The 19,698-nt window shown below is 45.7% G+C and overlaps 1 protein-coding gene across 3 annotated transcripts in view; it reads left to right on the top strand.

The window, feature by feature from the left end:
- Positions 1–19,698, top strand: part of scap (SREBF chaperone) — a 41,558-nt gene that overhangs the window by 3,490 nt on the left and 18,370 nt on the right. Inside the window, exons 1-11 of one of the 3 annotated variants that reach the window (XM_061049806.1) lie at positions 764–1,190; positions 4,812–5,012; positions 9,448–9,568; positions 9,973–10,130; positions 11,357–11,577; positions 13,016–13,121; positions 13,483–13,655; positions 14,989–15,115; positions 18,080–18,192; positions 19,085–19,179; positions 19,322–19,420. In XM_061049806.1, coding sequence (XP_060905789.1) covers positions 1,123–1,190; positions 4,812–5,012; positions 9,448–9,568; positions 9,973–10,130; positions 11,357–11,577; positions 13,016–13,121; positions 13,483–13,655; positions 14,989–15,115; positions 18,080–18,192; positions 19,085–19,179; positions 19,322–19,420 — 1,482 coding nt within the window. In that variant the 5' untranslated portion in view covers positions 764–1,122. Of the gene's footprint in view, positions 1–763; positions 1,191–1,225; positions 2,367–4,811; positions 5,013–9,447; positions 9,569–9,972; positions 10,131–11,356; positions 11,578–13,015; positions 13,122–13,482; positions 13,656–14,988; positions 15,116–18,079; positions 18,193–19,084; positions 19,180–19,321; positions 19,421–19,698 lie in introns of those variants that run through there. The other 2 variants (XM_061049805.1, XM_061049807.1) reach the window with 2 other exon arrangements.

Here is a 19,698-nt window from a genome sequence, read left to right as displayed (position 1 = left end):
TTAATCAGCCAGCCGATAATAACGGCCGATATTGGCATATGCGATATATGGTATTGACAAATTTATCGCAGATGTGGTGATAGATTTATTCACCTGTCAAATAGCATTTAAGTTGAGCATGATTGTATTCCACTAGCAGTTTTCTTTCTGGCTGTCACCAGCAGAGGGCGCTATATGGTTTACAATAGAGCCCGACCGATTAATCGGCCAGCAAATATTAGCATAACCAGTGACTATCGGTATCGGATATTTTTTTTGCCTATATCTGTCGATATTACTAGATTTATTCACCTGTCAAATAACATTTCATTTGAGTTTCATTGAATTACACTAGCAGTCCTCTTTCACCAGCAGAGGGCGCTATATGGATTACAACAAGCACTATTACCCTCTAAAGTGTCGAGCGGTGACACACGTACATGCTCAGTTACTTTCCAGTTGAGTGACCATCGTGTCTTCATTATCTTTTACTCAAGGGTTTGATAACTACATTTGAGGGATCAACACAATATATGTGTCTATCTATATCCATCTAGATTGAACATAGATGTAAGAAAGATATCGGCCGATATATCTCCAATATTGATATTGGCATTGGCCCCAAAAATCCCACATCAGTCGGGCTCTAAATTATATCATTTGATTTTTACTTGAATCATATAAAAGTGTAAAACTCTGGCATTGTGACATCCTTAACAGGGAGAGTGTGTGGCTTTACAGTGTGAATGTTTCTTCCTCTCGTGGCGAATTAGTCAGAAACCCTGGTGTGGAAATCCACTTTCTGTAAAGCATCATTCGTTATTGCAGCGTGGTTACTGATTGACAGAGCATTTCCCTCTTTTGTCAACAGCTGTGGTTGTAAAAGGCTGCGTTGCTGTAATCTGCTCATCCAGCTTGTCACAGCTCCGTTTACAGCAGGGCTAATGGGAGTAACTGATCAAAGGAACATGCCCGCACATTATGCAACTATGGGACTGAATGGTGATGCAGCTATGTGACGGAGAGCGGACACGGCCTAATGCTCTCTGGAATGTTTGTGGATATGCGTGGAGCTTTTTGCTCGCAGCTTTTCACTTGAAGACAATTAATTTGGCATGTAGATTATAGAGAAAGTTGTGGATTATGTCATTCGATACAATAAGCCCTGGAGATGCCTTCAAACTGGGCGTTTTAGGGAGTGTGGAGAAGAGGTAAGCTGGTGCTTTAATTTTTTTTTTTTTTTTTTTTAAATCTTCCAACTCTGTCTAATTTATTTCTTAGTGTTTTAGATGATTTTATCCAGAAACTTTAGGGCACAGTTTTCATCTGCAAGCCATATAATCAAGGCACAGTGCGCCACAGTGATCTCCCTAACTTCATTTGCGCTCGCAATGTGACAGAGTGTCATGCTGTAGCTGTGTTTTTGTTTGCAAGTGAGCGTGCTGGCGTTTCACGTGGGGAGCCCACATAGACTTTTCTTTGTTGGACTATTAGTTGCTTAGCATGCGTATGTAAAAGCACTGGGACATTTTCCATGCTCCTGTCATAAAGATTTGTTTGTGGTTTGTTGGGTGTTGAATATATTTTTTACACTCCTCAGCTGAAGTATTCAGTAAAGCCGACAAACAGTTTTTGGTCGAAACACACAGGTTTGTGCGCCAGAGTTGTTACAACAGAGCTGAGACTCTGAGCCAAAAACAACAGTTTACCTACACTCGGCTGGTGACTGGTCGAAAGTTTTGCATAAAATGCGCTGCTTCTGATTGTCTGGGCATGCTCCGACATACAGCACAAACTGCCCACAGGCTGTGAACAGAGGAGGAGGGAGGCAGCAGGGGGTGGCCACAGGCCCTGAGCCCTGCATGTTGTGTTTCCGATCGGCTCAATCCCGGATTAGTTCACTGACGGAGATGCTGCTGAGCCTTTTGCCAAATCAGGTCTCATTGCTGCACCCACAGAGCAGCACAGCACGCAGCGAGCTGGACTGGCAGCTGAGAGAGATGGAGGCCGCCGCTGAAAGTTTTCCCTCGTTGGACGGTGAGCAGGACTTGAACTTGTCTGAGAGCAGGAACGGACAGCAGAGAGGCTCCACTTCAAAGCTCCCTTTGACCTTTTTAGAAGCCATTGTGCTGTGCCAGGAGCTTGCTGTTTTTACTGTATAGGGTATTTATAACAGCAGATCAAGAGACTCCTGAGGTGGATTCCTCCCAGGGAATGTTTCAGTCGCTCCCGGGGGGACGAGCCGAGCAGACGCACACTCTGCCCGAGTCGAGAGGGGAGCTAAATGTTAACCACAAGGCAACGCTTCAGCTAAAAAAAAACACTGCTGCTTTCAAGGGACACAAACGACCCCGAGGCAGAGAGATAACCTGGACTCTCAATAACAGGTACAGTCTGAACAGTTCAAGGCTTGTTTGACAGAAACGGCGTGGTAACAGCAGACGTGACAGAGCCGTGTTGTTGTGTTTTAGCATCGCATGAGAAGCCGAGAAGAGGTTGAACAGGATTAGATACAGTACAGATCCAGCAGCAGCGTGTGTGCCAGCAGGGTGGCCAGTTAAACATTGTAATATACCGGTGTGTAACGACACACACACGACACTGATAAACTGAACCTGCCCGCTGAGTAAACACAGAGACAAAAACTGAGATTGAACAGAAAAGTCAACAGGAGATTGAGTTGGTATGAGGAACTGAAGGAGCCGATTGTGTTTGTAGTTTGATGAATCAGCCATTAAGACGAGATTTCACAATTTTTAGGACTCAGATGTTATAAATCGGCGTTCAGCACACCGGTAATACTATGACTCTGTATAATATATAGTTTGAGTGTGCTTGGACTAAAGTTCAGTATTGTTCATGGAAAGACTTCCAGTGCGATTATTGTTGTAGAAAATGCAAAATAAAAAGTATTTTTTAGAGGTCGATCGATTAATCAAACCGCCGATATTAGCGTATCCAGTGACTATCGGTATCGGCTAATTTTATCTCAGATATGCACCGATATCACTCAATTTATTCACCAGTCAAAAAGCATTTCATTTGAGTTTCAATGGATTACAGTAGCAGTTCTCTCTCACCAGCAGAGGGCGCTATATGGATTACCGCAAGCGTTATCGCTCTCTAGATCAGGGATGGGCAACTTTGGTCACAGCAAGGGCCACATTAATTCTCACTGCCAGAGGGCAAAATTGTAGGATTCTCTTAGGGTGGACTTATACTTCAATCAAAGGAAGAAATACATAGCTACTACGGATTTTATATTAAGACCAGTCAAGACCACCACGGATGCTCCTTTCTAAAACAACTTCCTGAGGTCAGTAAGAGAATGGCGGGTGAAGCAACAGAGTCTGTTCAACAGAATCTCAATCTGAACCAAAGAGTGGAGAAGAACATCCTGGAGAACAGGAAACATAATGCAGCAGGTTCGTTAGAGCACGGAGATGGTAGAGGTGGCGTGCACACAGTCTATGGTCGTGCAGCGATCACAGGGAATAAACGTCACCACCCCTCTCCCACTCGCTCCAGGTGAATTCTCTCAAATCATGTTTGGAGACGAAAGCTTGCACCACTATGTCAAAGTCAATTGCAGTAGCCGGTTTTCAACCTGTAGAGGGCGGTGGCTATGCATATTTCCAACACAATATGTAAAATTTAAATACTTTGATTTGGATTTGATTTCTGAGATTTGGACCCAACATGATCAACAACACTGCCTCATACCCGGTACATATACAGAGGTTTCCAGCTGAAAAAAAAAGGGCTCTTGGGGTTGATCTTTAAAAGACTTTTATGAAAAGCTTCGTCTTCCGCCTGGTCCTCTTTATCCGTCTGTGCTTTTCTCTCTGAACAGCAGTCAGATTTACTCACCGTGTCCACTAACAAAAGGCTCTTATCGTCAGGAAACCGTGCAGTTGTTGTTTTTTCTGTTACCCAGGTGTGATCTCTGAGACGTACATGTGTTTGCTCGAGGGGAGCTGCTCAGCCGGAGTGGCTTGTTTCTTACTGGTGGGAATGTGTCCACACCTTTTTTTTCCCTCGCTGCTGAATGAGTTGTGTGTTCAAGTTCTGTTGAGCATGTGATCTCAGTATGAGCTGGTCTGAAGGAAAAAAAACAGCATGCCGACAGTTAGCGGTGTGTGCACTCACACATGGAGTGTGTAACTAATTAGACGGCGCTTCCCTGTAAGAGCTGCTGTGTGTGTGTGTGTGTGTGTGTGTGTGTGTTTTTAAAGGTATTTTTTGGAGCCTTTTTGCCTTTATTGGATAGGACAGCTTAAGAGAGACAGGCAAGGTTGGGATGAGAGAGAGTGGGGGATGATGTGCAGCAAAGGGCAGAGGTCGGATTCGAACCCAGGGCCGCTGCCATGAGGACTATGGCGTCCGTACATGGGGAGTCTAGGCTGCACAACACTCTGTTTTTATCGTTTTAATTAAGGTTTCAGAATTTTGAATACTTCATTAGTTTATTTTAATATTAAATAGTATCATGAGTGGCAAAGCTTAAAATAAACTGCAGACATATTTTTAACCGAAAGCTGCGGGCGAGAGACAGAGGGGGAGAGAGAGAGAGCACTACTAGTTAGTTTGCCTACGGTCTAAAATGTCTATGTTTTTGCCGCGGTATTGATATCATCAGATTTTCACGTATGCCTGCACTCCTGAAAACGTGCAGGAGGATTTCACGGAAGTCCTAATCCTGATCGGACTGGACGGGGGGCAGGAGGTTAGAGACAGTGTGTGGAAGATTCTAAACATTGCGTTACTGCTTTCCAAGTTTTCAGTTCTTTTTAAAAAACTAAAAAAAGTCTGTTACTCTCCCCCCCCCACAGGTCCTTGGATGCTCCACGGCGCCCCGTACTCGGCCGGGCAGTGCTTCCAAATGGCCGGGAGTTGACCCCGCCCGCCAGGATGACGCTGCGCAAGCAGCTGAGAGAGAAGATCTCTGCGGCCTTCTACCGCCACGGGCTGCTGTGTGCCTCCTACCCAGTACCCATCATCCTCTTCACCTCTGCCAGCATCCTCACCTGCTGGTAGGCGTCCAGTCTTGGCTTCTCTGCTCCAACATTTAGATGATGTTCTGTGCATTTTATCGCCTGCTGAAAGGGGCATCAGCAGAAAAAACAGGCGCTTGAAAATGTGGGAAATAAATGACTTGGGTTGTTCACAGTTACAGAAATGTCCTCATTATGCAGTAGAGTGACTTAGGGCCCATGTCCACCTGCATGTTTCCGGGCAGTAAAACGCTGGCTGTGCACTCTGGAGCGCCTGAATGAAGCGCCGCTGTATGACCGACACTGCTCCATTCCTTTTAACTACATCGTTTAACTGTAGTCGTTTTTGTGCATCAAAGGGAGGACACTTGCCCCCCTACTTTGTCTCGATGGTGAGCTTAATATTAATGACGGCCCCGCTATCACGGCTCCGATCGGGGAATATCATATATTCATCAAGAGCTCCCTTCTGAAAAATTTAAAGCCACCACTTGGGGAACTATACCTCGGCTAGGCTACCGGTGCCGCCTGAAAGCAGAGGTGGTGTTGGGATAGATATATGGCTTCAGTCGTTACTTTTAAATTTGGTTATGTTAAAACTTTAGGCAAAGCAATCGTGTCTTCAGTGTAGACGGATTGAATTGCAGAGAAAGTGGTTGCAGGGAGGAGACAAGTAACTGCCTCAACACATCTGCACACCCCCCCTGCCGACTTCATGACACAAACAATCACTTGAGACACACACACACACACACACACACGCGCAGCCACTCTTGCTTAATCTGTTGGTCAAAAGAGAGGACAGAGGTCAGAGAGTTTGCCTGGCCTCAGCAGTGTAAGGCATTGTAAAAACAATCTGCACAATCTGAAACACATGCATGCACCTGCTGCGTGCTGTCCTCACAGCACCTTACAGCGGGGGGTTGCTGACCAAATGGACCACCACCCGGGCGGGGGTGGGGGGTAAAAGAAAAGAGCTTGATGATAGATAGAGATGCTAAAGGCACGACTGGAGCAGAGGGGCTGTGAGAAAATGGCCCTGTGAGAATAGGAGGCCTGTCCCTCCATCTGCCTGACAGGAGGGGGGCTGGCTCTGCACAAAAGAGGCCATTGTGGAGGTACAGTGACCTTGGAAGGGGGGGGAGGCAGTGGGAGGCATGGATGAAGGGGGGGGGAGAGAGAGAGAGAGAGAGGGAGGATAACTGAGAGGAGAGAGGTTTCTTTCCAACTGACAAGCACAGTCCTGATAGGAATACACATCAATCTTGTCTTGAGCGCAGGATGACAATTCACAGTCTACCTGGAAGCTGATGATGTGATGGATCGATACGAGTGAAAACGTTATCACCCACTCCTCAATTGCTGGAGGAGCACAAAAGGCCTCCTTGGTGTCGTAAACAGTCCGTTCATGATCAGTGTTTGTGGTTACTCCAGCCTGATGCTGGAGATGCGTTCTGTTCTGCAGAGGGACGAGAAGCATCTGCCAGAGCAAACAGAACTCGAGCTTGCAGCTTAGTCTGGTTCCCAGGCTGCTTATGTAGCTCACCGCAGTGCGTCCTGCAGTAACAAGGCGTTATTAATAATAAGGATAATAATAACACAAGCGGTGATATAAACCTGAACTCCCTTTTGATTTATTGAGAAAGCTGACCTTTCCATATCAGTGTTTGTTTAAGTTACACTCCATCAGGGACGTCAGATTTCTGTGATCTACAGAAATGCGTTCTTTGTCTCATATGAGCGTTGACAAATGTTGTAAATGTAACACACACACACACACACACCGTTAATTTAGCACAGGGCTGCGCAAACTATTCTTCAAAGGGCCGTTTGGATTTCAGGTTTTCTCTCCAAACAAGCAGAAGACGACATGACTCCGCTCTGACTACAGATTCCACAAACAGCTGAGTCTTCAAATCAGATCCAGTTCTTCACATTTAGGGGGGCTTTTTGATTGGCTGGAACTAGTGTTGTAGTCAAGACCGCACTAACTGAGACCAAGACATACCTGAGACCAGAGTGCTCAGAGATCGAGACGGAGTCAAGACCAAGACCAAGACGGGGCGAGACCGAGTCAAGACCAAGACCAAGGCAGGGCGAGACCAAGATCAGACAAGACATTAAGTTATCGAGACCGAGTCAAGACCAAGATCAAGACTAAGACATTTAGGTATCGAGGCCGAGTCAAGACCAAGACCAAGGCAGGGCCAGACCAAGACCAGACCAAGACATTTAGGTATTGAGGCCGAGTCAAGACCAAGATCAAGACCAAGACATTTAGGTATCGAGACCGAGTCAAGACCAAGACCAAGACCAAGACATTTAGGTATCGAGACCGAGTCAAGACCAAGACCAAGACCAAGACATTTAGGTATCGAGACTAAGTCAAGACCAAGACCAAGACATTTAGGTATCGAGACCGAGTCAAGACCAAGACCAAGACATTTAGGTATCGAGACTGAGTCAAGACCAAGACCAAGACATTTAGGTATCGAGACCGAGTCAAGACCAAGACCAAGACCAAGACATTTAGGTATCGAGACCGAGTCAAGACCAAAACCAAGACCAAGGCAGGGCGAGACCGAGTCAAGACCAAGACCAAGACCAAGGCAGGGCGAGACCGAGTCAAGACCAAGACCAAGACAGGGCAAGACCAAGACCTGACCAAGACATTTAGGGATTGAGACCTGAAGGTCAACTCTCCTCTTCTGGAAATTGCATTTCAGATTTAAAGGCTCTTACTACTTGTATGGTGCAAACTCTTTGAATTTGAAAGCAACATGTTCCTAAAAGTTGTCCAGTCTTGGTTTCAGGAGAGGATTTCCTGTTTCTCAGATCATGTTAAGAGCCAGCCGAAGAAAAGTGAACTTTGCGTTAACTTTGACTTGTTTTAATCAGGTTGAAAGCCCCGTGTCTGGCTTCCCTCAGGTGTCCCGACTCAACCTCGTACTGTAAAAGCTGATAATGTCATCAGACTTGAATAACGTCAGTCTGACACTCAGGGCTTAGTAACGCTTAAACGCTGCAGCTTCTCCTCTCCCACAGTTTGTGGTCGAGGTGTTCTGGATTTACCTGTCTTCATGGTTTTTATCAATCCTGCGACATCTGCATACTTTATGAGAGAGTAGAAAGGACAAAATGTTTTTACAGTACGCTAAAGAAACAATCCATTCATACCTCCATCAAAGTGCGGAAATCTGTTTAAGCGCTGTCTCATTATCTACCCAACTCTTCTGCAACCGCCACCAAAGCTCAGTCCTTCAGCTGCGTCAGGGTTGCTCAACACTATTTCAGAATAAACCTGTTACACACACACACACACACACACACACATACAGACAGAGGAGAAGAAAGAAAGAAGTGGTTTTAAGGCTTTAAAGGATCTTGTTTCATAACTGCCCACCCATTTCCAGGAGAAAGAGGGAGGGGGGAGGGGGGTCCCAGGTTGAAAGGCAAGAAAAGCTGTGGGCCTTGGTGTCATGTTGTCAAGAGTTTCACATTCAGCGAACACACTCACTCACACACACACAAACAAAACACAAGAACAATCCCTTGAACAGAAGCTCACAGTTGAAATGTGACTCCACAATCGAGCAGTCTGTTACATTCATCCGTGTGGCGAGGAGGTAGCGGCACATTTTAACCCTTTTGTGCAGCTTCTTGTTTACTTTGTCAGATATCATGCGGCACAGACGCCCGAGTTGAGGCACGTGTTGGACTGAAGGCTCCTCTTTTCAATCCGATCACATTGGCACACTGTGAGAGCGTCAGTCATTCTCACTCTTAAGGTGCTGACACACCAAGGAGATCGTTGGCCGCCGGTCTCAGTTGGAGCGTCGGTGAGTGATCGTCGACCTAGTCTTTGCGGTGTTTCCGGCTCTGTCGCTACTCCCCCCCCCCCCCCCCCCCCCCCATCTGCCTTTTTATGGGCATTTCGACATGTTGAATCGCCGCCGGTGAGAGGAATCTCTCTGATTGGCTGTTTGGAGGTTTCATTTCTCTCCAGCTCTCCTCACAGGTTCGGGAAAGCCCCTTGAGCATGCCCCTGTAGTATCCATGCTTTCACCCATTAGTGCAGTTTCTCCTTATTTGTCTCCTCCACTTTCCACTAAAAGACCAAGGGCTGACAACGCCAGCGCCATTTTAAACTTTTTATCAGACATTATTCTCCATTAGTAGACTACCTATAATATGAGTGGTGACCGACAGCGGTGTGAAAATGGTCTTCTCTTATCATAACAACGGACTACCGCCGCCTGCTGGCATGGAGAGTTATTTCCTCTCACGCTTGAGCAGAATGTACGTGGTGGTTGGCCGTCGGCTGTAGTCTTTGCGGTGTGTTCAAGTGCAACTTTTTGGCCGCTAGTGTTTTGCCGTCTGCTTGGTGTGTCAGGGCCTTAAAATGCACGCTGTGACCCTCCCCCTCCTTCTCCCATTGTCTCACTCTCTCTCTCTCTCTCTCTCTCTCTCTCAGCTATCCGTTATTGAGGCTTCCCCTGCCTGGGACGGGTCCTGTGGAGTTCACCACAGGGGTGCGAGACTACAGCGTCCCTTCCCATGAGCCCCAGGGAGACCTCGGAGAACGGCCCGACTGGGTAGGACAAGACAAAGCACATTCATTCATACACTTTTCAAACAAATCCCAGAAAGTCGTGATTATCGTTTTTTTGTTCTAATTTCTGTTTCTAAACATATTTTCTTCACACTGAGGAATAGTCTTTCAGTCTAATCCTGCAGAGTAAAACCAGACGTCAGGCCCAGATATAGAAACAACAATGGAGGCTCATGAAGATGAACATACAGCGTTGGCTCACTTACTTGTCAGCAGTAGTTTTACTTTCAGTCAAGAGGAGGAAAACAAGAAACGTCTCAGCATTCACAGGAGATTTTCACTGCCTTATGTTAGAGTACCTGCCAGTATGGCTGATTTTATGGATAAACGGTTTCATGTGATTCTCTAACGTGTGTGTTTGTGTCTCTGTGTGTATGTGTGTTGTAGTACCGGGGTCCTCCAGTCGCCTACATCCAGCAGGTGTTGGTGAAGGCGGCGGTGTCTCCGTGGGACAGCAGCCTGGTGCCGGTGGACGTGTTTCGGTCGCCACTTGGTCGAGTCTTTAGCTTGCTGGAGGAGATCCGCAACCATGTCCACTCCGACAGGTGAACACACACACACACACACACATTTCTGTCCCGACACACCTGCTGAAAAACTGGGGCTGCTAGTTCACGACTCAGAGGAAGGACCAGATTAGAGCTGTCAGCGTGAACTTGTTAATCAGGATGCAGTTAATGCATGCCATTAATCGTCGCACCGATGTTAATCCATTGTAGCATCTTCCTGCAGCCAGAGTGATGTGAACTCAGCTGACGAGTACAAAGTGATATCCACCTAATGAAATGTTTTAATTTACATTTAGATACATAGAGATTTCCCTTTTTGGTGGTTAAGTTAATGTTGTAACTTTTGATCTGAGGGAGTTCACTTTTTAGTCTTTCAAAATGAAAGCAGGTGAATTTATCCAAACAGGATGTTAAGAAAACTTATCTTAAGCCAGAATTTCATACATTCGATTGAAAATGCACCAGAAGGCGGACGAGCACCAGGGTCCACTATTCAGTAGAAAGCTCTGACCTTTCTTCTGCTTAGGAGGGGACGAGCAGCGAGAGACAATCAGGGGTTACAGTCGATAAAGAAGACATCATATGTCTCTTACCAGTTGTGGCATCGTATAAATGTTTCAGATTTGTATAATTTGGTCATTATTTTGCCTCCTGATTGATCCCTAATGTAAATAATCTTCATCTCAGTTTCTCACAGAGCGAGTCGCCATCTTTGAATGGAAACAGGTCATGTTTTCAACCCCTGACTTTTTAACTGACGAAAATAAGTAATTTAATTTTGAGAAGCTGGAAAATGGCACACAAAAACAAAAAAACAGCTGCTTTCTAAGAAAATGATGGCGTGTGTGTGACCCTAAACGTTTGAAGCAAGTCCAGTCATGAACCAGAACTATTGAGCCTTTGGCAAGAGTAGAGAGGGAAAATGACCTTTTGACCTCCCTCTGTACCTCAGCTCACTGTTTGTTTGACAGCTGTACTGTAAGCGCTGATATGAGTGCTGAGTTCTTGGACAGGTTAGTGTTTTTTCCTGGAAATTAAAAATACGGTTCAGTTGATCCATAAAGTGTTTGAAACTGAAATTTTATCCCAGGAGGGATATTGTTGGACTTGGTACTTCTTAGATCTCCTCAGGTGAATTCATGGACTCTTGGTAGCCTTGTGTTTTCTCTCGCTATCACGCAATCACTTGAGCAGCCGTTGGCGGTTGTGCGTTTTGTAAATGTCACCTAAACCTTCTCTCTCTCTGTCTTCCTCTCTGTCAGCTCTGGAATCCGCAGTCTGGAGTCTCTGTGTCTCCAGGTGACGGACCTGTTCCCGGGGTTAAGGCGGATGCAGTCTGTGCTGCCGGAGCACGGCTGCCTGCTCGTTTCCCCCGGCAACTACTGGCAGAACCAGCGGGAGCTGTTCGACTCGGACGCCGACCTCCTCAAGACCATCCAGAAACATGAACCGAAAGGCCTGCACACCTCGGCCACGCTAAGAGGTACGGCTGAGGCGGGTTAGCGTAGGTCATGGTCCGACATGGGATCAGCAAGTAAGAGGGGAACGACCTCTTGTCAAGTCAAGTCAAGAAGTTTATATGGAAGTGAAACTTTTAATGAAAGAGCCCTGTGTTGTTTTTGTTCATGAATTTAAGTCCTGTGTCCTCCAATGCTGTTTTCTTCACCTATTTTCTGTGCAAAGCCAACGCAGTTCAGCTTTTTCAGCGCTCTGTTTCCTGAGTGCAAAACGCCCTCGGTGTCAGCTGTTTTTGTTGCTGCTCTGAAAGTAGTTCAACTTTTGGCACAACGCCGCGCTCCTCCATGTCACTTATCCCTCACCAACCAATCAAAACCAAGAAGGGGCAGGACTTAAGTTGTAACTTTTGATTAGATAAAATTTCCATCACAGAGCTGCTGCTGCCAATGCCTGGATGCGATCCCTTGTTATTGTTTTCATGTTTTCGTGGTGGGATTTCTTTGAATAAAAGCAGATATAAAGTATAAAGAGCAATTCAAAGCAGACTTAACAGTCACTGCTGAGGGGTGCGGGTGTGTGGTGGGACAACTTTAACACCCTTGCAACACTAAGCACCTGGCAGATGTGCGATGAAACTGAGTTCATGGGCAATAAAACATGAATGGTCACAGGCCCTTAAGCAGCTCAGGCTACCTTTAAAATCGAGTCTGATAAGAAAATGTGTTTCAATGTGTCGCAGAGGCTGCTGGTCCGATGCTTTAAACACAACATGACGGAGCAAAACAAAGCTCTGGAGTTTGTTCAGAGGCTTTTGTATCCCAGCTGCCCTTTTGTTGGAAGTAGTGTGTCAACAAGCAGCGACAGTCATCATAGGGAGGTAGTGAGCTGGGGATTAGTTGTATGAGAAAGTTAAGAGGCTTTCATATTGACAAATAACAAGCAGTTTTATTCCTCTTATTATTGAATTCTCTCTGAAACTTTACCCACTGACATAGTGACCAAACCCCCCCTCCATCCCCCTCCTGTGTGGCCAAAGCCAGCTCAGCATTCTGCCTCACCGTCCAGCTCAAGTGATTTAGAGGTGGGAAGGTTTATTCAGGAGCCGGAGTCAGGGACAGACTGGCTGCCGGCTACATGCAGACTGATAACTCTTGTTCACACTGTGGCTGATGGCAGGCCGGTCTGAGAATGAGTGCTCCGTGCATGGGATGGAGGTGCACACAGCTTCTCTCCACATTCAGCAGAAACTGGAGCAGGACGACGTTATGGGCGCCTGAATGTCATAAGTGCTATATGACCGGTGAAACAAACCCTTAGAATGCGGAATGAGGGATCAAATGGTCCACAATCTTTGGCGCTTTTAGCGGCCGATCAGTGTCTTCAGCATCCTCTTTATAAGTCACCATAACACAAATATAGTTTTCAGCTGCTTTAACGTTTTATAAATTGTGTTTGTGTTTTAGACCTGCTGTTTGGCGTCCCGGGGAAGTACACCGGGGTCAGTCACTACAACAGGAAGAGAGTGGTGACATACACAATCACCGTGGTGCTGTCCAGCTACGACGCAAGGTGAGTAATAATATGAGGAAGTGAAGTTTGCTCCTTGATCAAATCGTGGCTGCTGATGTGAAGGATGCATCTCATTTGGTCGCACTGATTAGATTGCACAAATACATTGACCACATTTTTAAAATGATAATGCACATCGTCTGTGTTGAGCATATCCACCTTGTGTAGAGGAAGTGAGAGGTATGCCAGACACTGATGATAATCCTGACCTTTGTGTGTGTGTGTGTGTGTGTGTGTGTGTGTGTGTGTGTGTGTGTGTGTGTGTGTGTGTGTGTGTGTGTGTGTGTGTGTGTGTGTGTGTGTGTGTGTGTGTGTGTGTGTGTGTGTGTGTGTGTGTGTGTGTGTGTGTGTGTGTGTCCAGGTTTCTGGGCAGCCTGCGGGCCCGCCTGAAGCAGCTCCACCCGTCAGCCAACTGCAGCCTGAGAGAAGACCACATGGTCCACGTCCACTTCAAAGAGGAGATCGGCATCGCTGAGCTCATCCCCCTCGTCACCACATACATCATCCTCTTTGCCTACATCTACTTCTCCACCCGTGAGTCACGCGCTACACGAGTCGCACATGAGTGACACGTTTGACTGTTTAAAGAAAGCGGGACGAGATTTCTCTTTTTTGTTTTGTTTTGTTTTGTGAAGAAAAAAAAAAAAACTACATACACATGTCGAAAAAAAACAAAATCTGCAAAAGGATAAGAGGTACCAGTTTGTCCACAGAGGTCGCCAAAGCCATCACAAAGGGAAACTTCCCCACAGGAGCTTTAAAGTGATTAATCTCATTTTACTCTCCGTCTGATGCTTTTGATGAAATATGAATGATGTTGATCAATTCAGAAGAACATTATGCTGCCAGACTTTTACAGTGGAGGGATTTTTTTTTAAGTAGATGAGAAAAAAGGCTTTTTTTAAAAGATTTATTTTTGTGCCTTTTAATTGAGAGATAGGACAGTGGATAGAGTCAGAGAGAGAGAGAGTAGGGAATGACATGCGGGAAAGGAGCTACAGGCTGGATTCGAACCTGGGCCGCCCGCTTTGAGGACTATAGCCTCTGTACATGGGGCGTGCGCTCTAACCACTGCATCACCAGCACCCCCTCATTTTTTGTTTTAATTAAAAAGGAAGAATGTGCGACTTAGATTCAGTAGATGCACCAGCATGAAAACAAAACAAACTGCTGTTTGGCCACACCTCCTCCATACTGAAGCCTCCTCTCTACTCCAGAGACACACCTCCAACCCCCCTCCCTTTGAGCTCGCACAAAGGAGCACAAGCGGCGAACAAAATTGTCATTGGCTCAATCTGCATTCACCTGTGTCCTGCATTGTTGTGTTAGCATGCTAATGTTAGCGCTCTTTAGTTAGCTTGTAGCTTCACGTTGCATGTAAACTGACACAGAATGAGCGTGATCTAAAAACTCTTACTAACATCCAAATAATCAATGAGTATGTTCTTCTTCTCTCTAGTTCTTGACTAAAACAGCTTTTATACACAAGGGGAGGAGCCGGCCGTCCCGTCCATGTAAACACGGCTCTGACAACAACACAGCCAGCGGGACTCGAGCTTCTCACTCATTGTAGACAGTCATGATTCAGAGACACATTTACACAGGATAGACTGGATTTCTGATATATTTATGGGGAACATGTTGCACATTCTTCTTTTGAAATTCTTAACAAGATAGTTTTTTCTTACTAGATAATTAAGTAACAAAAATTTCCTCTTCCTTTAGTGTCAGATTTGGTAAACCTTCCTGGTAAACGTAGGCCTGTACGATGGTGTACGATCAGTTCAGACTTAAATAAAGTGGTTTAGGTGGTATGTATCAGTTTGATAGAGGGCTTGCTCTGAACATTACTCCTTCTCTCCTGCAGGTAAGATCGACATGGTGAAGTCAAAGTGGGGTCTGGCTCTGGCTGCCGTGGTCACAGTCCTCAGCTCTCTGCTCATGTCTGTGGGACTGTGTACTCTGTTTGGACTGACGCCCACGCTCAATGGAGGGTAGGGGAGCCCGATCTTTCCTTTTTTTTTTAAATCATTACTGTTTTTGGAAGATCACCAAAGTCTCCACACGTGTATAACCAAAGAAAAAAAAAAACCTTTGAAGGAGATAATCAAAGACACGTTCAGGTAATTGGTGATGATTTAATGCCAGCGGGAAAATATATTTTAAAGGAATCCAGGATGTCAGGAGGACTCTGTCTCTTAGTTTCTAACTGGATGAGTAACAGGAATTATGCACTTTAACATCAGAGTTTGGTGAACTCTGCACATGCTGAGAGTAAAAACACAACAATGAGTCAACATTGTCATCAAAAATCGATCAAAATCTAATAATAATACTTTTTATTGAAAGGCACCTTTCAAAACACTCAAGGTCACCTTACAAAGCAGAGATAAAATCAATCAAATTAACTTTAATGTACATTTTATAAAAAGTCAGAGTGAAGAGGATGCGTGACCAGGGATGGATAATGATCAGGCTGAATATAGCGGTTTGAAAAGATGTGTTTGGAGATGAGATTTGAAGATGCAGAGAGAGAGTCAGTGTTACAGATGTGTGGTGGGAGGGCGTACCAGAGGCAGGGGGCAGAGCGGCCGAAGGCTCTGGACCCCATGGTGGACGGGCGAGGGGCGGGTGGTGCAGTGAGTGAATAGCTGCCAATGAATTTAACTGCTGATAATTACCGGTAGTCTGCTGCATCAACAAGAATGTTTTTTATGCATTGTGGGGACATAACGTTGTTATCTGGAGCTGAGTTTGAGGTTGCATGCTTACTATCTCCGCTGAGAGTGGTACACGACAGGTTAACAAAACATGGTGTGATGTTGGCAGATGATGCAACACCATCGAGTCCTAAAAAGTCCCGGAGCTTTCTACCCTTAATGTTGCAAAGAAAAAACGATTTCCTGCAAGGTCTTACTAAACACCGTTCACACGACAGATGAATTGAAAGTCCACATACAATGACTACATAAGACACATTTGTGTGTACTGCTGCTTGACACCGCAACACTGCAGCGCCATCATTCACCAACGGCGAGCTGCGGTACTGACTGAATGGACGGCTATGTATCGATTTGATATTTGATCCACACTGATGTATTTTATCGACGCCCTGAATGCTCGTCACAAACGTTAGTACAAACGTGTTCTTCTGTTGACATTCAAACTGTCTCTGTTAATATTTACTGCCCCATCAGGCAGTTACTGTTCCACCATCATCTCTTATCTTATTAACACAAAGACAAGGACAGGTCTACTGACATACTTGCACACTGACACTCTCTCTCACACACACACACACACACACACACACACACACTAACACACTGGCTTATTGACGTCCCACTTCCCCTGCATTGACTTTACATGTGTGTTTGTTAATGTTTAAAGGCAGTGGAGGAAAATTCAGTGTGTTAGTGTGGTTGAGGAACAGGGGCATCTGTAAGTGGGCTGGACTTCACCCGGGGGGGGGGCGGGGAAATAGTGATATTGACAAGGTCATCCAATCATTTTAGCATCACTGGAAAGCAGACATCATGGCGTGACAACAGCACACTCTTGCCCAACCTCTGACCAAGATCCACAGAAGCGAGCTATGGGCTGTGCTGTACTTCGTGTGTGTTTGCATACACAAGCATCTAGGCCAACACAACCAAGACATGCATGCATGCGAGCTAAATATTGTGCCTACTCATGGTCGAGGCCACACACACACACACACAGGGCGGCTGAGATAGTGTGTGTGTTTATTGTGTGCAGTGTCACTGAGTGCGTCTGATGTAACGTGCAGAGCTGTCGACTCCTCTCTGACCCAGAACTGGCTTATCTACTCTTAAACTAATCTTCCTGTGTACTCATACAGAGAAGACATGAGAAGTTTCCTGCAGCTTGAAAAGTGTAAACATTTTTTAAACTAATCAGGAACCTGGGGTAATAGTCTTAAAAGCAGCTGTGAGGCAACTTTCACTTTGCGCTGATCAGTGGTTGACTGCTTTGACACAAACGCTTCAGCCTCAGGTTCAGACATCGCTCCCACGGTGACCAAAAGTGCTGCCAAAAATGATTCATGACTGAACACTTATTTTTAAACCATCCTCTCAATGGCCCCACCTCTCGATTCTGAAGAAATGACGGGGCTTCTGGTGGAATTATTAATTGTGTTTGACTCACACAAAACGGTGAGAGTCTTCTGAAGAAAGAAACACACAGCTGCACTTTCTGCATCAGCTTTTAGTGTTTACCTGAAATGGAGGCGGAGAGGAAAGTGTGCTCTCTTCACACTGAATGAGTTTGTCTTGTTTTGGTGTTTATTTGTGATCATTCTTGACAATACTGAAAAGTGTGTTTATATTTTGCACTTAGTCAGGAGTATATTTAACTCTGACACCTAGTGTTTAAAATGGGTACTGCAGTCCAAATTCAAATTATTGAATTTGGACCCTCCTCTCTAGAGTTCATGCTCACGCAGGTTGCCATGTGGTGGACACTGAAGCTTCAGTGTTTAGCCAGCTCTGCATCGGTCTGTAAACCTTTCTGCGTTCTAACCTCTCTCCATTTTTCAGAAGCATCTCCAATATTGATCCTAGTTTGAGCACGTTTCTGCTCGTGGAGCTTATTAGAAACATGCAGAGGCTTTTTAGATCGGGTACAATCACTTCTATCTGAACCACTTCTCTTGCCCGCTTCCATCTCTGCAACACCTGTTGGTTTGACCTGATAACTGCTCTCATGCCTGGCAAACTGAGGGGCATCCAAAACGGCCGTGTGGCGGTGCCTTAAATCCGCCTACCTTCTCTGGTCCAAACAAATCCAGAGCATTCAGGACCAGAATCTAAACTTCTACCTGATCATTCAAGCTAACATCTTTAAGTTCTTTCTCTGGGTAGCGAGTCTTCCTTTAGTTTCTTTTACTCATTCCTGTATTCTGTTTACTTAGTTTTGTTGTGTTTTATCTGCAGGGAGATTTTTCCTTACCTGGTGGTGGTGATCGGTCTGGAGAACGTCCTGGTCCTCACCAAGTCCGTGGTGTCCACCCCTGTTGACCTTGAGGTCAAACTGCGCATCGCTCAAGGTAAGAGCGGAGAGTGTTTGTGTGTGTTGAGTTTTCCCGATTCTGAGGCCTTGTCCACGGGTAGGCGGGTATTTTTGAAAACAGATGTTTCCTTCCTTCAAAAACAACTGTCATGAGCACGGCAATTCAAAAGCGACGTCCTTGACATGTGAAAATATTCTCGCCATTCCCCTGCAATGACCGTTTCATTTTCAAAGTCGTCCATTCAGGCTCGTCAACACAGTGGGAGAGTAACTGTGTGTGTATGTGTGAGCATGTAAAAAGTCCAGTTAGCAACGTTAGCACCAGCGCTAGTTTGGTTACGTCTGCCATCGCACTAATCTCATGTCAACAAAAGTGACAGCATCGCACAATGACGTCACATGGAGGAGAAACCGGCGCACAGCGTGACGTTACAAGAATAACACTCTGTTTTCTCCGTCTACACATAAACACCTTAAAGAGTTTCTGAACATCCTCACCCTGGAAAGAGTACAAAAGGTCAAATAAGAAAAGCTTTCAAAAACACCCGCCTGGGGCGCTGGTGGTGCAGTGGTTAGTGCGCACACCTCATGTATGGAGGCTTTGCTCCTCCAAACGGGCGGCCCAGGTTCAAATCCCACCTGTGTCTCCTTTCCCGCATGTCATTCCCTACTCTCTCTCTCTCCCTGGTCTCTGACTCTATCCACTGTCCTATCTCTCTGTTAAAGGCACAAAAAGCCCAAAAATAAATCTATAAAAAATAAAATAAAATACCCGCCTACATGTGGACGAGGTCTCATGAAAATCATCCTGATGCAGCTAAATCACTACATTTGTTAACTCTCTAGTCATTGCCTTGAGTGTCTTAATCCATAAAGGAGCATGATTCACTTCTCTATCTTTGTCTTTGACGCGGTTTCTTCCTCTGCAGGCCTGAGTAATGAGAGCTGGTCTATCATGAAGAACATGGCCACTGAGCTGTGCATCATCCTCATCGGATATTTCACGCTGGTGCCGGCTATCCAGGTAACAGAAACTAATGGCTGAGTTTAGGAAATGATGGACACACACACGCTTACATATAGAGATATTATAAACGGATCTATGAGTGTGTGAAGTTGTGCGTCTTGAACTGATGGCGGTCCTCTCTGGTTTCTGTTCGCTGTAGGAGTTCTGTCTGTTTGCTGTGGTGGGGTTGGTCTCTGACTTCTTCCTGCAGATGTTCTTCTTCACCACAGTGCTATCTATAGACATCAGACGCATGGAGGTGAGAATACACACACACACACACTCTCTCACACACACAGACACACACACAGACACAGACACAGACACACGCAGTCACACACACACTGACACACGCACACACACACAGTCACACACACACACACACAGTAGATCTATTCTGCTGATCCATATTTAAATACATACATATCATGTTACGATAGATTAACCTCTGCAAAGTTTATCATCCGGTGTTTCCACGGCAACGATAAACATGCCGCGTCTGTCATGCCGGCTGCCGTGACAAAACAGGTCCCGTTA

Source organism: Labrus mixtus, chromosome 11 (genome assembly GCF_963584025.1).
Source record: "Labrus mixtus chromosome 11, fLabMix1.1, whole genome shotgun sequence".
In the NCBI taxonomy this organism is placed as follows: domain Eukaryota; kingdom Metazoa; phylum Chordata; class Actinopteri; order Labriformes; family Labridae; genus Labrus; species Labrus mixtus.
The sequence above is the reverse complement of the archived record's forward strand: the minus strand, read 5'-3'. Positions and strand labels throughout refer to the sequence as shown.